Raw genomic sequence first — 12,594 nt, 5'->3', positions numbered from 1 at the left:
TTTTATTATTGTTACCAGTATACATTCATACATATTTCTTATATTTTATTCAACCATAATAGAAATACGTAACGATTTTTTTAAGTGACAATCAAATGAAAATCACATCAGAGCAGAACAATGAGTTTGAATATGTGGAAGTGACGATAACAAGTAAAGGGGACGAAATTGGAGAATTTGACAAGAGATTAGCAAGAGGCAATAAAACAGTTGCAGCTGTAGGAAACCCATTAAGTTCCAATGATATTTAAAGGGTAGCGAATCTAACGATTTCCAGGATAGTTATACAATCTACGGTGTTATATGGTAGTGAATACTGAGCCAGGAATAAAAAAGAGGAAAATAGGCTAGATGGATTGGATTGAGAAGTGTGGAAGGATACGAGTGGAACAAGATAAATGGAGAAGAAGAATGAATGCAGAGATTCAAATGTTATATGGTCAGGTAGAGATCGGCTATATAATAAGGACAAGAAGACTGCACTGGTTGGGGCATATACCCAGAATGAAAGAAAATAGGTGGGCGAAAAGAGCCTCAACAAAATGACTCGATGCATATGAGGAAGACTTACTGAAGCTAGGGATAAGGGGCCTATAACAATAGAAGACCTAAATGAATAAAAAATACGATTTTGACCAATAATATAATTTATGATACTGATGAAACTAACGATATAATGGTTATAAGATTAGAAAGAGTTCTTGCCGAAGAGTGTACGAAAAACACCTCATTTTATATAAAAATTATTTGAAATATATCTCAAAACAAACAAAAAAATTAAACCATTGCATTATTAATCACATATTATCAACACTAGAAAACACTAAAATTATACAAAATAGCTCGCAGTCCATGATATAATACGTTAATAAAACTATGTGAACAAAAAAATTATTATTTTTTACTAACGTTTACTCCAAGTTGGGCCAGATAACCTACATCTCCTATAGGGCCCCACTGAATCGCTAGACCAGGTAGTTGCTCTCTCTTCCGTTTCTCGCATAGACTTTCTAAGGCAGAATTAGCCATTCCATAGTTACTTTGACCAACGTTTCCTCTACCAGCAGCGACCGATGAAAAAACGACAAAATGGTCTAGTTCTGGACAAAGTTTTCGACTTAGAACATCCATATTTTGACCAGATATTATCTTTGTCCTGAATACATCTTGGAAATGTTCTACAGTTTGGTTAACGATTAATGCATCTTTAAGAACTAAAGCCATATTGAAAATACCTGAAAATATAACAATATTACATATATTATATATATATATATATATATATATATATATATATATATATATATATATATATATATATATAAATTATTGAATTAAATTGTGAGAATATTTGGATGGATGATTCCATTTTCTCATCATCTTGTCAAATCCTATGTTTCCTCAATGAATTGATTGATTTAATAAGGTGGTAATGGAATGAAACACAGAACGTGAAATCTAAGAACAATAAAAATTACCAAAAAGCTTAAAATATGCAAAAAATGTTCTAATGACGATTAGAAATCATTCTGATTACTAAAAAATAATTATTGTAACCATTAAGAAAAAAGTTCATAGTTCAGTTCAATACACATACATACCCTATATATATATATATATATATATATATATATATATATATATATATATATATATATATGCATCTAAATGTTCTTGATTTTAGGTCTCTTCTGTTTCAAAATTAGTTTTTCTGATAGTTTTTAAAAGAAAGATAAATTTCGGCTTTTCTTTAAGTCTTTATCAAAATATGATTTTGACGCTGAGGAGAAGGTGGTAATATGGAACCCCTATTTGAAATTACGTTCCAGAATCATAATTATGTACGCTATTTGCTTGAAATTTAGTGGGGACACATCTCAATTATGTCCAGTATAAATATATAGAATGAAAATGTTAATAACACACGTAACTTTTTGATACCGCACACGTTCTGCAAAAAACTCGGAACTAGCTACTGGTGAAAATGTGTTGGTAATATGGAACCCCAATAAAAAAACTCTCTCTTTAATTTAAGTGGAGATATTTCTTGAATTCATATACACTTAGGAAAATAAAAAACATGTTTTAAGTGAAATTAACGACAGAAATCGCAAATATAAAAGTCTTTCTCACTCCCGTCTGAGCACTCAGCGTGCGCCCACATTTTGTACATTTAACAACGAATCCATAGTTCACTACTTCTGTCCTGCGAATACTTGGCCTCGTAAAAAATGCAGAATGCATTGTCTCTTGCATCAGGTAACACTTGAACAGACATGTCGACATCGGCGGAGGAATCGGAAGACACGTTGGAAAGGCTGTCCTCGACTGAATCTGAAGATTCACTTGTCATTTGTCTTGGGTTTCTTGCGGAAAGGTTTTTTGCTGCTAAGTCTCGAGCCCTTTATAACATGTTTCCGACCTTGTGGCTTTTTATGACCTCCATTACCAAGCCCTAAACTTGATTGGAGGCTGGAAATTGTCTTTGCTTTACCAGCCTTTGCCACTGAAGCTTGCAAATCTGATTTATATGGCGAGCTGGTTATCACTGCTGATGACGTAGCTTTCCTGCCTCTTTTTGACATTTTTCTTTTCGGCTGCGGAGGCGGAGGAATGTCAAAGGGAGTTATCAAGTTTTGTTTGGAATTCTTTCTGTCTGGTGTCGAGGCATGCCCGGTGTTTGGTCTTGAACTAGGTCCGGCTTTTGCTAAGTCGACATCGCTGATCTGAAATCGGCCAGTGCGGAATTATTTTCCTAATTCCTTTTCAGATATAGAAGAAGGATATACGTCGTATATAGGTGTATCGGCAATTGTACTGTTGCAACCGTTGGGCAATGCTTCATGCTCAGCAGCGATGACGTCTGCTTCAGAGAAAATATTCCTGTTACAAGGATAGATCCCTGTCTTGGAGAAGCCAATTATTGCTATACTTGCGGTCTAGCATTTAACATAGGCATTTCCAAAAAGCTCTGCTATATAGTAGGGTTCTAAACGACGTTCGTTCAGGTGCAGCCACGTTCAAATCTCCTCACTGTAATGAGTTTTCAAGGTTCCCATGAAAGTCTTGTTCAATGGTTGTAACTTGTGTGTAGAGTGAGTAGGTAGGCACACAATAGTGACATGATTTTCTCGAGCCAGCTCAATAATTTCCAAGTTTCTTGTGTGAGAATAGTGGCCGTCTAGCAACAACAAAACAGGAGATTCTTCCGAAGGCCTAGTATGTTTGATAAAATGTTTGAACCAGTCTGTAAATAAATGCAAGGCAATTTATTTACCCATCCTGAAGAATGACACTTTCCTATAGATCCAACTGGTGCACCTCTCATTAAAGCGTTTGTCATATTTTTGCGTGGAAAAATTAGCATAGGGGGAACAAATGTACCTCCAGCACTCTTAGCGCAAATAATTGTCATCAGGGAACCCCTTTCTGCAGCTGTGGGGGCTCCAATCTGCCGTTTGCCTTTGAGCCCTACGATAATGATAAATGACTGGTATACGATTACAAAACATAGAACCAATGGTCCACCTTTTGTAGCGAATCAAAAATTTCATACACGTTGGAAAGGGGATCCGATTCATATTTTCCCAATGTTGATATTTGATATTCATGACGGGTGATCTATCGATAAATATAAATACGCAAATTATCAGAGTCAAGTCATATTTTGATTAAGATTGCAACAGTTTAAATCGGCAAATTTTATAAGAAAATTGAAAGCTGATATATCGACGACTAGGCTAGATTTCTACCTGACCACTGGTTCGCAGTTGGAAGTGAGGATGGCGCCTGTTAGCATTCCCTGAGGAATGTTTAACTACATGAACCAAATAGGGATGCTCTTTGACGTTGTCTTCAATTTGGTTCTCAAGCCCAGGGTTGTTAAGCTGCTCTGATGAGACGTAATAACGTCGAAACTAGTCAGTACTTACAACCTCTCCTTACAATTGCGAGCCATTGGGGATGTTAATACCGACAAAAAAGTCAATTGACATCAAGATCTTTAGAGGAGTTGTAATTAAACATTCGTCGAGGCATTAGCCAGGAGAGTAATTATATACTCCTTTGAAGAGCGGCAGGATACATTTTCGAAATATTGAATCTCGAAATTATTTCAGAGGTGATTAGTGGAGAAATTTTTTATTTTTATCCTAATCGATGAAATCCGTGCCGAAATGACTCATGCGCCTACTAACACAGAATTAGGGGGGTTGTGAAAATAAAAAATATCAGATTAATTCTCAGATAGCCACTTACCTCCTACAGGACCTAGAGTTTGAGCATTATTTATCAAATTTTCTGCTCCTTTCAGAGTAGTTGTATCATTTGTATCCACTTTTACAGTTACTCCTTTATATTGAGACCAATTTTTCAAGCAATAAGCTTGGTATCCGTTACTGATACCTCTTCTGGAGTTTAAAATTATGTTCGTTGCTCCTTTGTTAATCAGCCAATTGGCAACCTCAAGACCAAATCCTCCTAATCCCCCTATCAGAATATACGATTTCGATGGACTGAATAAAATTTTCGGGATTGCTGAGATACTTCGGATTGGCGTTGCAAAAGGATATAATTCTTCCTTTCTGATTTCTAACAAAACTTTTCCTTTGTGTTTCCCTGTTGCAAGATATCTGAATGCTGATTCTACGTCATTTTCTTCAAATACAGTACTTGGTAAAGGTTTAACTACTCCATTGGCTATGCCTAAAAATAGAAAAAACATTTTTAAACAAAACTATTCATTCTTCATAATTTCATGTTTAATTTCGCAAATTTCATCAGCTCAAGTAAAATTTCAATTTCAAATATATCCATCTGTCAATTGGGCTTATATGTTTCTATGAACACTAATCGATATTTGCTTGACTATTTCCTTCGAAAAATTTAAGCCAACCAAAAAGCTGTAATATTTTATGTTTACCTAGCAACGATCAAATTTCAGCGATAATACTGCACTAGTTCAAATTATCGATAATTTGCACTAGTGCCAATTTTTCGTCTAGGATTAATAAACATCATTTGGTTTTAATTTTATATTTTAAGAAAAGGAACAATTATTGAAAATGCAATTAGAATATACAACTTTACTGGAGACCGACGATGGTGTTTCTATGCTGCTTCCACCACTTCTTATTGTTACTTCGCTATTGTCATTTCGCATTTTTAAATATAATAATATATAAATATAATACATAGTATAATTTAAAGAATAACAAATTTTTAACACAGAATTAAGTTTATTTTAAATTAAATTTTTCTCAGGAAATAGTCTGCCAAAATGCCCTCTCGTGCATGTCAAATTGTCACATAATTTAAAATTAAATTATCGACAATTTGACATGCACTCGGGACATTAATATTGACAATTCAAGACAAAATTCATATTACAAGTAGCACAAAACTACTTGTGGTACATTTGCCGATTTCTAATAAGAGAATTCCTGCAGATGGAAATAATTCAACAAATACCAAGTCAGGTCCATGGGAACGTAACGATTTATATTGATAAAGACTGAAATAGCTCAAAACATCTATTATTTTCTAATATTCGTGAAAAAACGGAAAACGGTTTACGAAAGCCATATTGGTTATGAGAGTGCAGCGGTTCGATCGGTTTTGTCAATACCTACTTAAATAGTATAGATATTTGCCGAAATTCATATTGAAAGGTATGTTTTATCTCATTGACGAATTGAATAATTATATAATTTGATGAAACTGATAAAGATCTTCCTAGCAATAATTGTCCCATTTGGTTTTTGATAAAGCTTTCCGACTGAGTTTTAGTTTTTAGTTTATAAATTATTCGGTTACTAAGAAGCAAAGAAACATTTTCATTTTCTTGATTCGATTTGTTCCAGTTGCCAGTTTAATACAAAAGTCACAACTACTGAAAAAATCGCTTGGCATCACACATATTGTATTACCTTCGTAAACTAAGCGTTGAATTTCATGTTTACATTCATTTTGAGGGTAAAAGAATTGATCCAGATGAATTCCATGAAAACTGATATTGCGTAAAAACATATTGGATGGTATTGGTGCTGAATTCATCAAGTCCACTTTTCCAATTTCTAAAAATCGACCACCTGACGCTAGACACCTCATGGATGCTTGAAACAGATCACCGGCTAATGAATTTAATACTAAGTCTACTCCTCTTCCATTTGTATTCTCTTTGATCATAATTTCAAATGATGCATCTCTGGAATATCCTAAAATATAAGTTAACATAAACATAAATATGTGATTATCCAAAATTTATTCAATCATTGATATAGCAAACATATTATTAGTTACAGGCAATTAGGAATGTCAGAAAACTGTACAAGAATCAGAAAATCAGTGTCGGATTAAATCACAACGTGATAATGAAATTTACACCGGTCAATGGCAATTAAGATTAGTTATTTTAAAACGATATGCCTATATGTAACCAATCTGATTGTAGTATTCTTATGAGAAGAAAAAAAGTATACCATTACTACATAAATTTTCCCAAAATAAAATTTTTATATTTCGTAATAAAAATAAAATATTAACATGATAACTACCTACCTATATGTTTATCATCGATAGATGGATACAAATTTTTCAAAAAACTTCTTTTTTCAGCGCTACTAACGGTAGTAAATATTTCGCAACCCATAGATAAAGCAATATTTATTGCGGATAGGCCAATACCACCCGTTCCTGCGTGAATTAGAATAGATTCACCCGGTTTCATTTGTCCTCTTATTATCATCCCATAGTAGCACTAAAAATTAGAATATTCACTCTATGCCCCATGAAATTATGAAGAAAAAATATCTTATCACTATTCATAAAATGGTGCTGTATACATATGAATATGAAACTGGAAATTCTCTTGTCTTTCAAACTAGAACTTCCAAATTTTAAGCTTATTTCTCCTAATAGCACATTTATTAAGTGTTTTAAAATAAAATGTGATAAAAAAATTCCGTGGATTGGTAAAGCATTGTTTTTCAGCTGTTCAGGCAAGGGCTGGGCATAAATAGTTATGTATTTATCAAGGTTGGTACGTAGATGGTTATGCCCTTAGTTCTGGGGTCGCCAGCCTGCGGCTCGCGAGTCACATGCGGCTCTTTGGATGTGAAGTTGCGATTCTTTAATTCCATACGAAACTATTATTGATTTTACTTTATGGTGGATATCACAGCGAAATTAAATGAACTATATCTAAAATTGCATAGTCTGTGTTTTGGTAGAATTCATTTTCAATTTTTAAAGCAATATCGTGATTAAACCAGTACAACTGTTGACACAAATTACTTTACCACAATTATGAATAAAATTTAAGATAAATTTGCTGATAGATTTGAGTAATTCGAAACAAACAAAACCACTTTATTATTCATAGTAAATCCTCATACCCAAATAACGAGATCTACATTGAGCCATTTAGAATTGAGACTGGATCTCTAGATGGAATTGATCTATTTAAAATCAAAAGTAAAATTTTGTGAAATGGAGAATTTGACGAAATGGAAAAGCAAGTTAGAAGAGTTGAGGGTCCAGAAATATATTTACGTAAAGCAACAACAGTGAACAGCTTTTAAAGGAAAGCAGCGAGTTGAGGCTCTCTTATACGACGCATGGAATAGTCTTCCAGATTGCTAGAATGAAGTGAAGAAGTGGAGTGGTGACTATCTTCGAATCGACATATTTATGCGAGAAAGCGTTCTCTTGCAGGAATATAATAAAACCATGCAACTATTGAATTTGTTTGCCCAATTGTTTCTTATTGAAGTACAAGCTAGGATGTTAAGTAGATATTCAATTGTTTTATGGGTTTTACTTAAATAATAAGTAATTATCGAATAATTCGATATAAAAATGTATGTATATTATCTAATTATTTTAGAAAAATATTAAAAATATATGAATAAATAGATATTATGCCAGTACTATTGGCTCTAAAAAACTTCCAAATTTTGTAAATTGTGATGTTTGGATATCTTGACCTCTGGCCCGAGCATTAGTGTGTCGCCTGAAGGTATATATCTATTACTACCCGTTTTGTATACAAACTTTTATGTCATTCCAGCTTGTTTTGAATAATAAATACTTTTTTCCTATACTATAATTAACGCATTTTGATAAGGCTTTAAGAGACGTATGTAACAATTATCAAAAAGTTATTGGCTTCCTTAACGAAAACTTTTATAGTATAAATAAGTGTACAAAATGTGGACAAATGTTTTGTCGGATCTCTTGATGTACCGCAGGAGACTTCTAGTAAGCCATATTTGCTGATTCTTCTACAACCATTTGGTTGGTTTAGAGAGAGAGAGGGGGGGAGAGAGAGAGAGAGAGAAAAGACTCATCAAAAAATTGTTATAATGTGTAGAAGAAAATTTGTAAAAACTAAAAAACAAACATAAAAATAACTAAATTAAGACAAAACAACTAAAATAGAATTTCAATATTCAGAAGAAAATCACAATGACTAACACAATAGAATGTTAAGGAGATTCAACGACGTGAATGGTGGTGTTATTTAATAAAAAATGATAATACGTTGGCTTTAGAAACGTTGAGACAGAGAAGATTAGAATCGCACCATGATTTTAAGAGTGATTAGGACACTACATATGGTTCTTTGAAGTGCCGTGAGATCAGAGTTGCTCTAAGAGAGAAGTTTCGTCTGCAAATAGACATATTTTACCATTAATGTTTAAATGTCGTTTATAAACAGAAAAAACAAAATAGGGCCTAGTACTGAGCCTTGGGACAGTTCACATTCTATTGGCTTGCAAGAAGACATCGTATGCTACAACGGTAATATGTGTTGAACCATACGAGAGGTGTTCCCTGGCACCGTAGTACTTCAATTTGTTGATTAAAATATTATGATTAACATAATCGAAGAAATAAATTCTGCGGTATGGAGATCAACCTTCGTCGTTGTTGATAGAATAAAACATTGGAGGTATTTCCCTTTAAGTTGAAACTTAATGAATATAGGGTGTTTTATAAGTTAATAAGTTACACGTTGTATATGGCATAAATTATTACCACAAAAAAGTAGTGACTTGACTTCACGTCTAGTGCAATCGTCATCTTTTCGATAATTATTAACTACGTCCTTAATACAATATTAGAATACTTTGTTTACAAAACAGGGACAAAAGAAATAACTATTTTTAATTTATTTTGGTTCGAACATTTTTCAATTGCGACATTACCTTGGCAATATTATCGTTTACTTTTTGTTGTTATGGAAATAATAATTGAAATATTCAATGTGTTAAAGTCAAAAATGGAATAAAATATTGAAAAAGAATATAACCAATTTTTGAAGTGGATGTCTGAAAATTTTCACAAATCATATGAGTATTCAAATTGAAATGCATAAATATACCAAAGAAACAAATCCACTGTATTATTTCAAAATATTTATAGTCGAACAACTTCCAAAAGTATGCTAGTCCCTCTAAATGTTCGCAACATGCTTTGGTAGAAATGGAGGATCTATTAATACCCAAAGAAACTCCACAGTTGGTAAAGGATATTCCGAGGACTTTTTGTATTGAAAAACGTATTATCTGGATCTGGCAATTCTACACAGAAATAGTCTCCCAAACAACGAATCATGAGTGAGCTTTTGTTCCAGGAAATTCAGCTATCAGCAGAACCCAGAATTTCCAATTCTATATGAGTATAATCAAATAAATAATATATTAATGTTTCTAAATCTTCTTGATTTTAGGTCTCTTCTGTTTTTTAAATACTTTTTGAAAGATAGATAAGATTGGCCTTGACTTTCCTTCAAGTCTATCTTTCAGAAATTATTTAAAAAAACTAATTTTGAAACAGAAGAAACCTAAAATCAAGAAGATTTAAAAACATAAACCTATCAAAAGGTCCAAGAAATAAGAAATTATAGAAATAAATAATATATGAATATGAATAAAAGAGGATAGTCCCAGAAGTTCCTGGCCTGACCTATAGTTGGCTATAGCTGCTTGATAAATACCACTGTATTAGTAAGTACACAATCTATACAATAAATACACCGCTACTAGTTGAGAGTCCGGCCTCACGTTCCACAAGGTTTCACTTGTGTACCATATCGGGTTTTCCGGAAGAATTTTCCAGCACTTTTAGAAACTTCTAAAACTTCTGGCGTTATTACAGCGTTCGCCCGGGAAAATCGGCTGACATTTTCATATCCGACCTGTACAGAGTGCCAGAACTGCCGTTTGGTGATGTAATAATTGTAAGTTTCCAAGTTCAATCGTCATGTACCTTATCGATGCTGTTTTATGTAGCCAGCACCCCTATTAGTGAACGTTTTCAGTGAATTTTTAAACATGGAAAAAATTGGTCATCGTTATGTTATACAATACTTTTATTTGTAAGGCCTCAGCCCAGGCAATGCTCCTTCTTTTCCAACGGTAAAATATTAGGTAGCAGAGTTTAAACGATGCGGTACGCTATATAATATATATATATATATATATATATATATATATATATATATATATATATATATAATAGCGAAAGTAAAATTTTTTAACTCACTTATTAAGTAAACTGAATTCATTCTAAACAAATTACAAAAATTATTATTTAAGTATAAAAAGTTCTTACTGTAGAATAAACACATGGAACAGTAGCGGCTTCTTGCAACGTCCAATCGCTGGGTACCTCCCACGTGAATAATGGATCATTATATATTTGCAAGCTTATCGACTCGAATCCAGTAAGACCCATGACTCTTTTACGATTAATAGTCACGCCAGAATATTCTAAGCCTAAACCAGTAGTTAATGGACAAGAATGGATTCCAATGTATGTTTCTGATGCAATTTTTCCAGTAGCCGTCATAATGTCTTTGAAATTAAGAGCCGAGTAATATACATAAACTTGTTCACTTGAATCGAAAAGTCTAGAATAAAAAAATGTTTACTGTAAGATATGAAAACCTTTTCATTTATTCCATTTGAGAATTAGTTTTGCAAATGGAATTCAATTATCGTCGAATTTGTTAACTTATTTACCGGAAATATTTGAGTCCCCCAATTGATTCTATCCAGCTAGTTTGTAAAAATACCACTCTCTTGTCATATTTATTGTGTCAATATTTTATATAACTATTGTAAAGTCCCATTACCCTTTTATCTTTCAAAACCTTATGGTTGCATTCCACTCAAATCACACAAGGATTGTGACGCCTTATACGAGTGCCAATCTCGTTGTTCTGTGCCCAACTCATTTAGTAATGGAAACGACTATATAATATCACGTCACATTCTTACTTATTGTGTATAGATACGGTGAAATACCGAAGTCTTAAGACTGGCTACTTTCACCAGTGAATGTCAAAATTCATATAGTCGCTGGATATATGTTCAAAATATTCAGGGAATGCAATACCTGACAACGAAAACCGGGATACCGTCCAAATTTTCCCGGTATTAATACCGGTATTCACCTTAAAAATATGCGCTGGTAAACGATATTAGTGTTAATTTTGATTGTAAATGTATGTAAAATATCCAATAAATATTATATACTCGTAAATAAACGTCAGCACTATTAAATATGCTGCAGATAAATAAATTTCCTATAATTAAAATAATTGTTTTAGAATCAAAATAATGAATTCGGAATCCAATATATTTCAAGAACACAAAAAAGGAAGCGACGTTAATTCGGTTTGGCAGTATTATTTAGTTGCTAATTAAGGGCAAGTGGCAGAATGTAAGAAATGCACAAAAAAAATCAAATGTCAGAGAGGATCCACAAGTGGCCTTCACACCCACTTGAAAAATATCGACATAACATAAATTTAATTAAAAACTAAAAGCGATGTAGCAGCAGATAATGAAAATTATGCGTCTTATTCTAGTAAAAAGCTATCAAAAATATGAAATTTTTATTTTCAAAATCAAAAGAAGGAATAGTTATGTGAAATCTTGGCTCGTATGGCTGCCCGTGATGGACTACCATTTAGTATTTTCTGCTCTTTGGAGGATATAACAGAAATACTACATGCAAAAGGATATAATAATCTACCAAAATCAGCTACAACAACAAAATCTATGATCACTGGTATAGAAAAAAGATAGGAATATGAGTTATTAAAGAAATGTCTGATTTAAAATCGAAAGGCAACTGATTTAGCTTAACATTCGTCGAATGGATTTCGGTTTGCTATCGGAGGTATTTAAACATAAACGTACATTCTACTAGAGGATGTATCCGGAACATTGGACTAACCCGTTTACATGTAAAAGTGCTAAAGGAAAAATGTTTGGAGATTATGAAAATAAAATTACAAGAATGGTGCCTCAGCTATGGTAAAACTCGGAAATTTGATTGAAGTCGAACATAGGTTATGTTTTGCATATGGCAACCACTAAGCTGTTAGAGATGTCCATTACAAAAACAACTCCAGTTTAGTGACTGTTGATGCCGTAATTGCACGAATTGAATCCCAATCTAGTGATTGTGATAGTGATATAGAAGATGACAATGACATAGAAACTGACAATGAAGAAGATAAAAAGATTACAGATTATGGTGTTGTCCTAGAGTTTGGATCTGTTGACAATGAAATAAATT

The 12,594-nt window shown here is 33.0% G+C and overlaps 1 protein-coding gene across 1 annotated transcript in view; it reads right to left on the bottom strand.

Moving 5' to 3' along the window:
• LOC130441328 (fatty acid synthase-like) overlaps nucleotides 1–12,594 on the bottom strand; it is a 56,632-nt gene that overhangs the window by 14,112 nt on the left and 29,926 nt on the right. Inside the window, exons 12-16 of the mRNA XM_056774950.1 lie at nucleotides 10,618–10,915; nucleotides 6,559–6,757; nucleotides 5,928–6,215; nucleotides 4,258–4,704; nucleotides 910–1,235 (exon numbers count right to left, since the gene is read on the bottom strand). Coding sequence (XP_056630928.1) covers nucleotides 910–1,235; nucleotides 4,258–4,704; nucleotides 5,928–6,215; nucleotides 6,559–6,757; nucleotides 10,618–10,915 — 1,558 coding nt within the window. The remainder of the gene's footprint in view (nucleotides 1–909; nucleotides 1,236–4,257; nucleotides 4,705–5,927; nucleotides 6,216–6,558; nucleotides 6,758–10,617; nucleotides 10,916–12,594) is intronic.

This window comes from Diorhabda sublineata, chromosome 3 (genome assembly GCF_026230105.1).
Source record: "Diorhabda sublineata isolate icDioSubl1.1 chromosome 3, icDioSubl1.1, whole genome shotgun sequence".
NCBI classification, from domain to species: Eukaryota; Metazoa; Arthropoda; class Insecta; order Coleoptera; family Chrysomelidae; genus Diorhabda; species Diorhabda sublineata.
The sequence above is the reverse complement of the archived record's forward strand: the minus strand, read 5'-3'. Positions and strand labels throughout refer to the sequence as shown.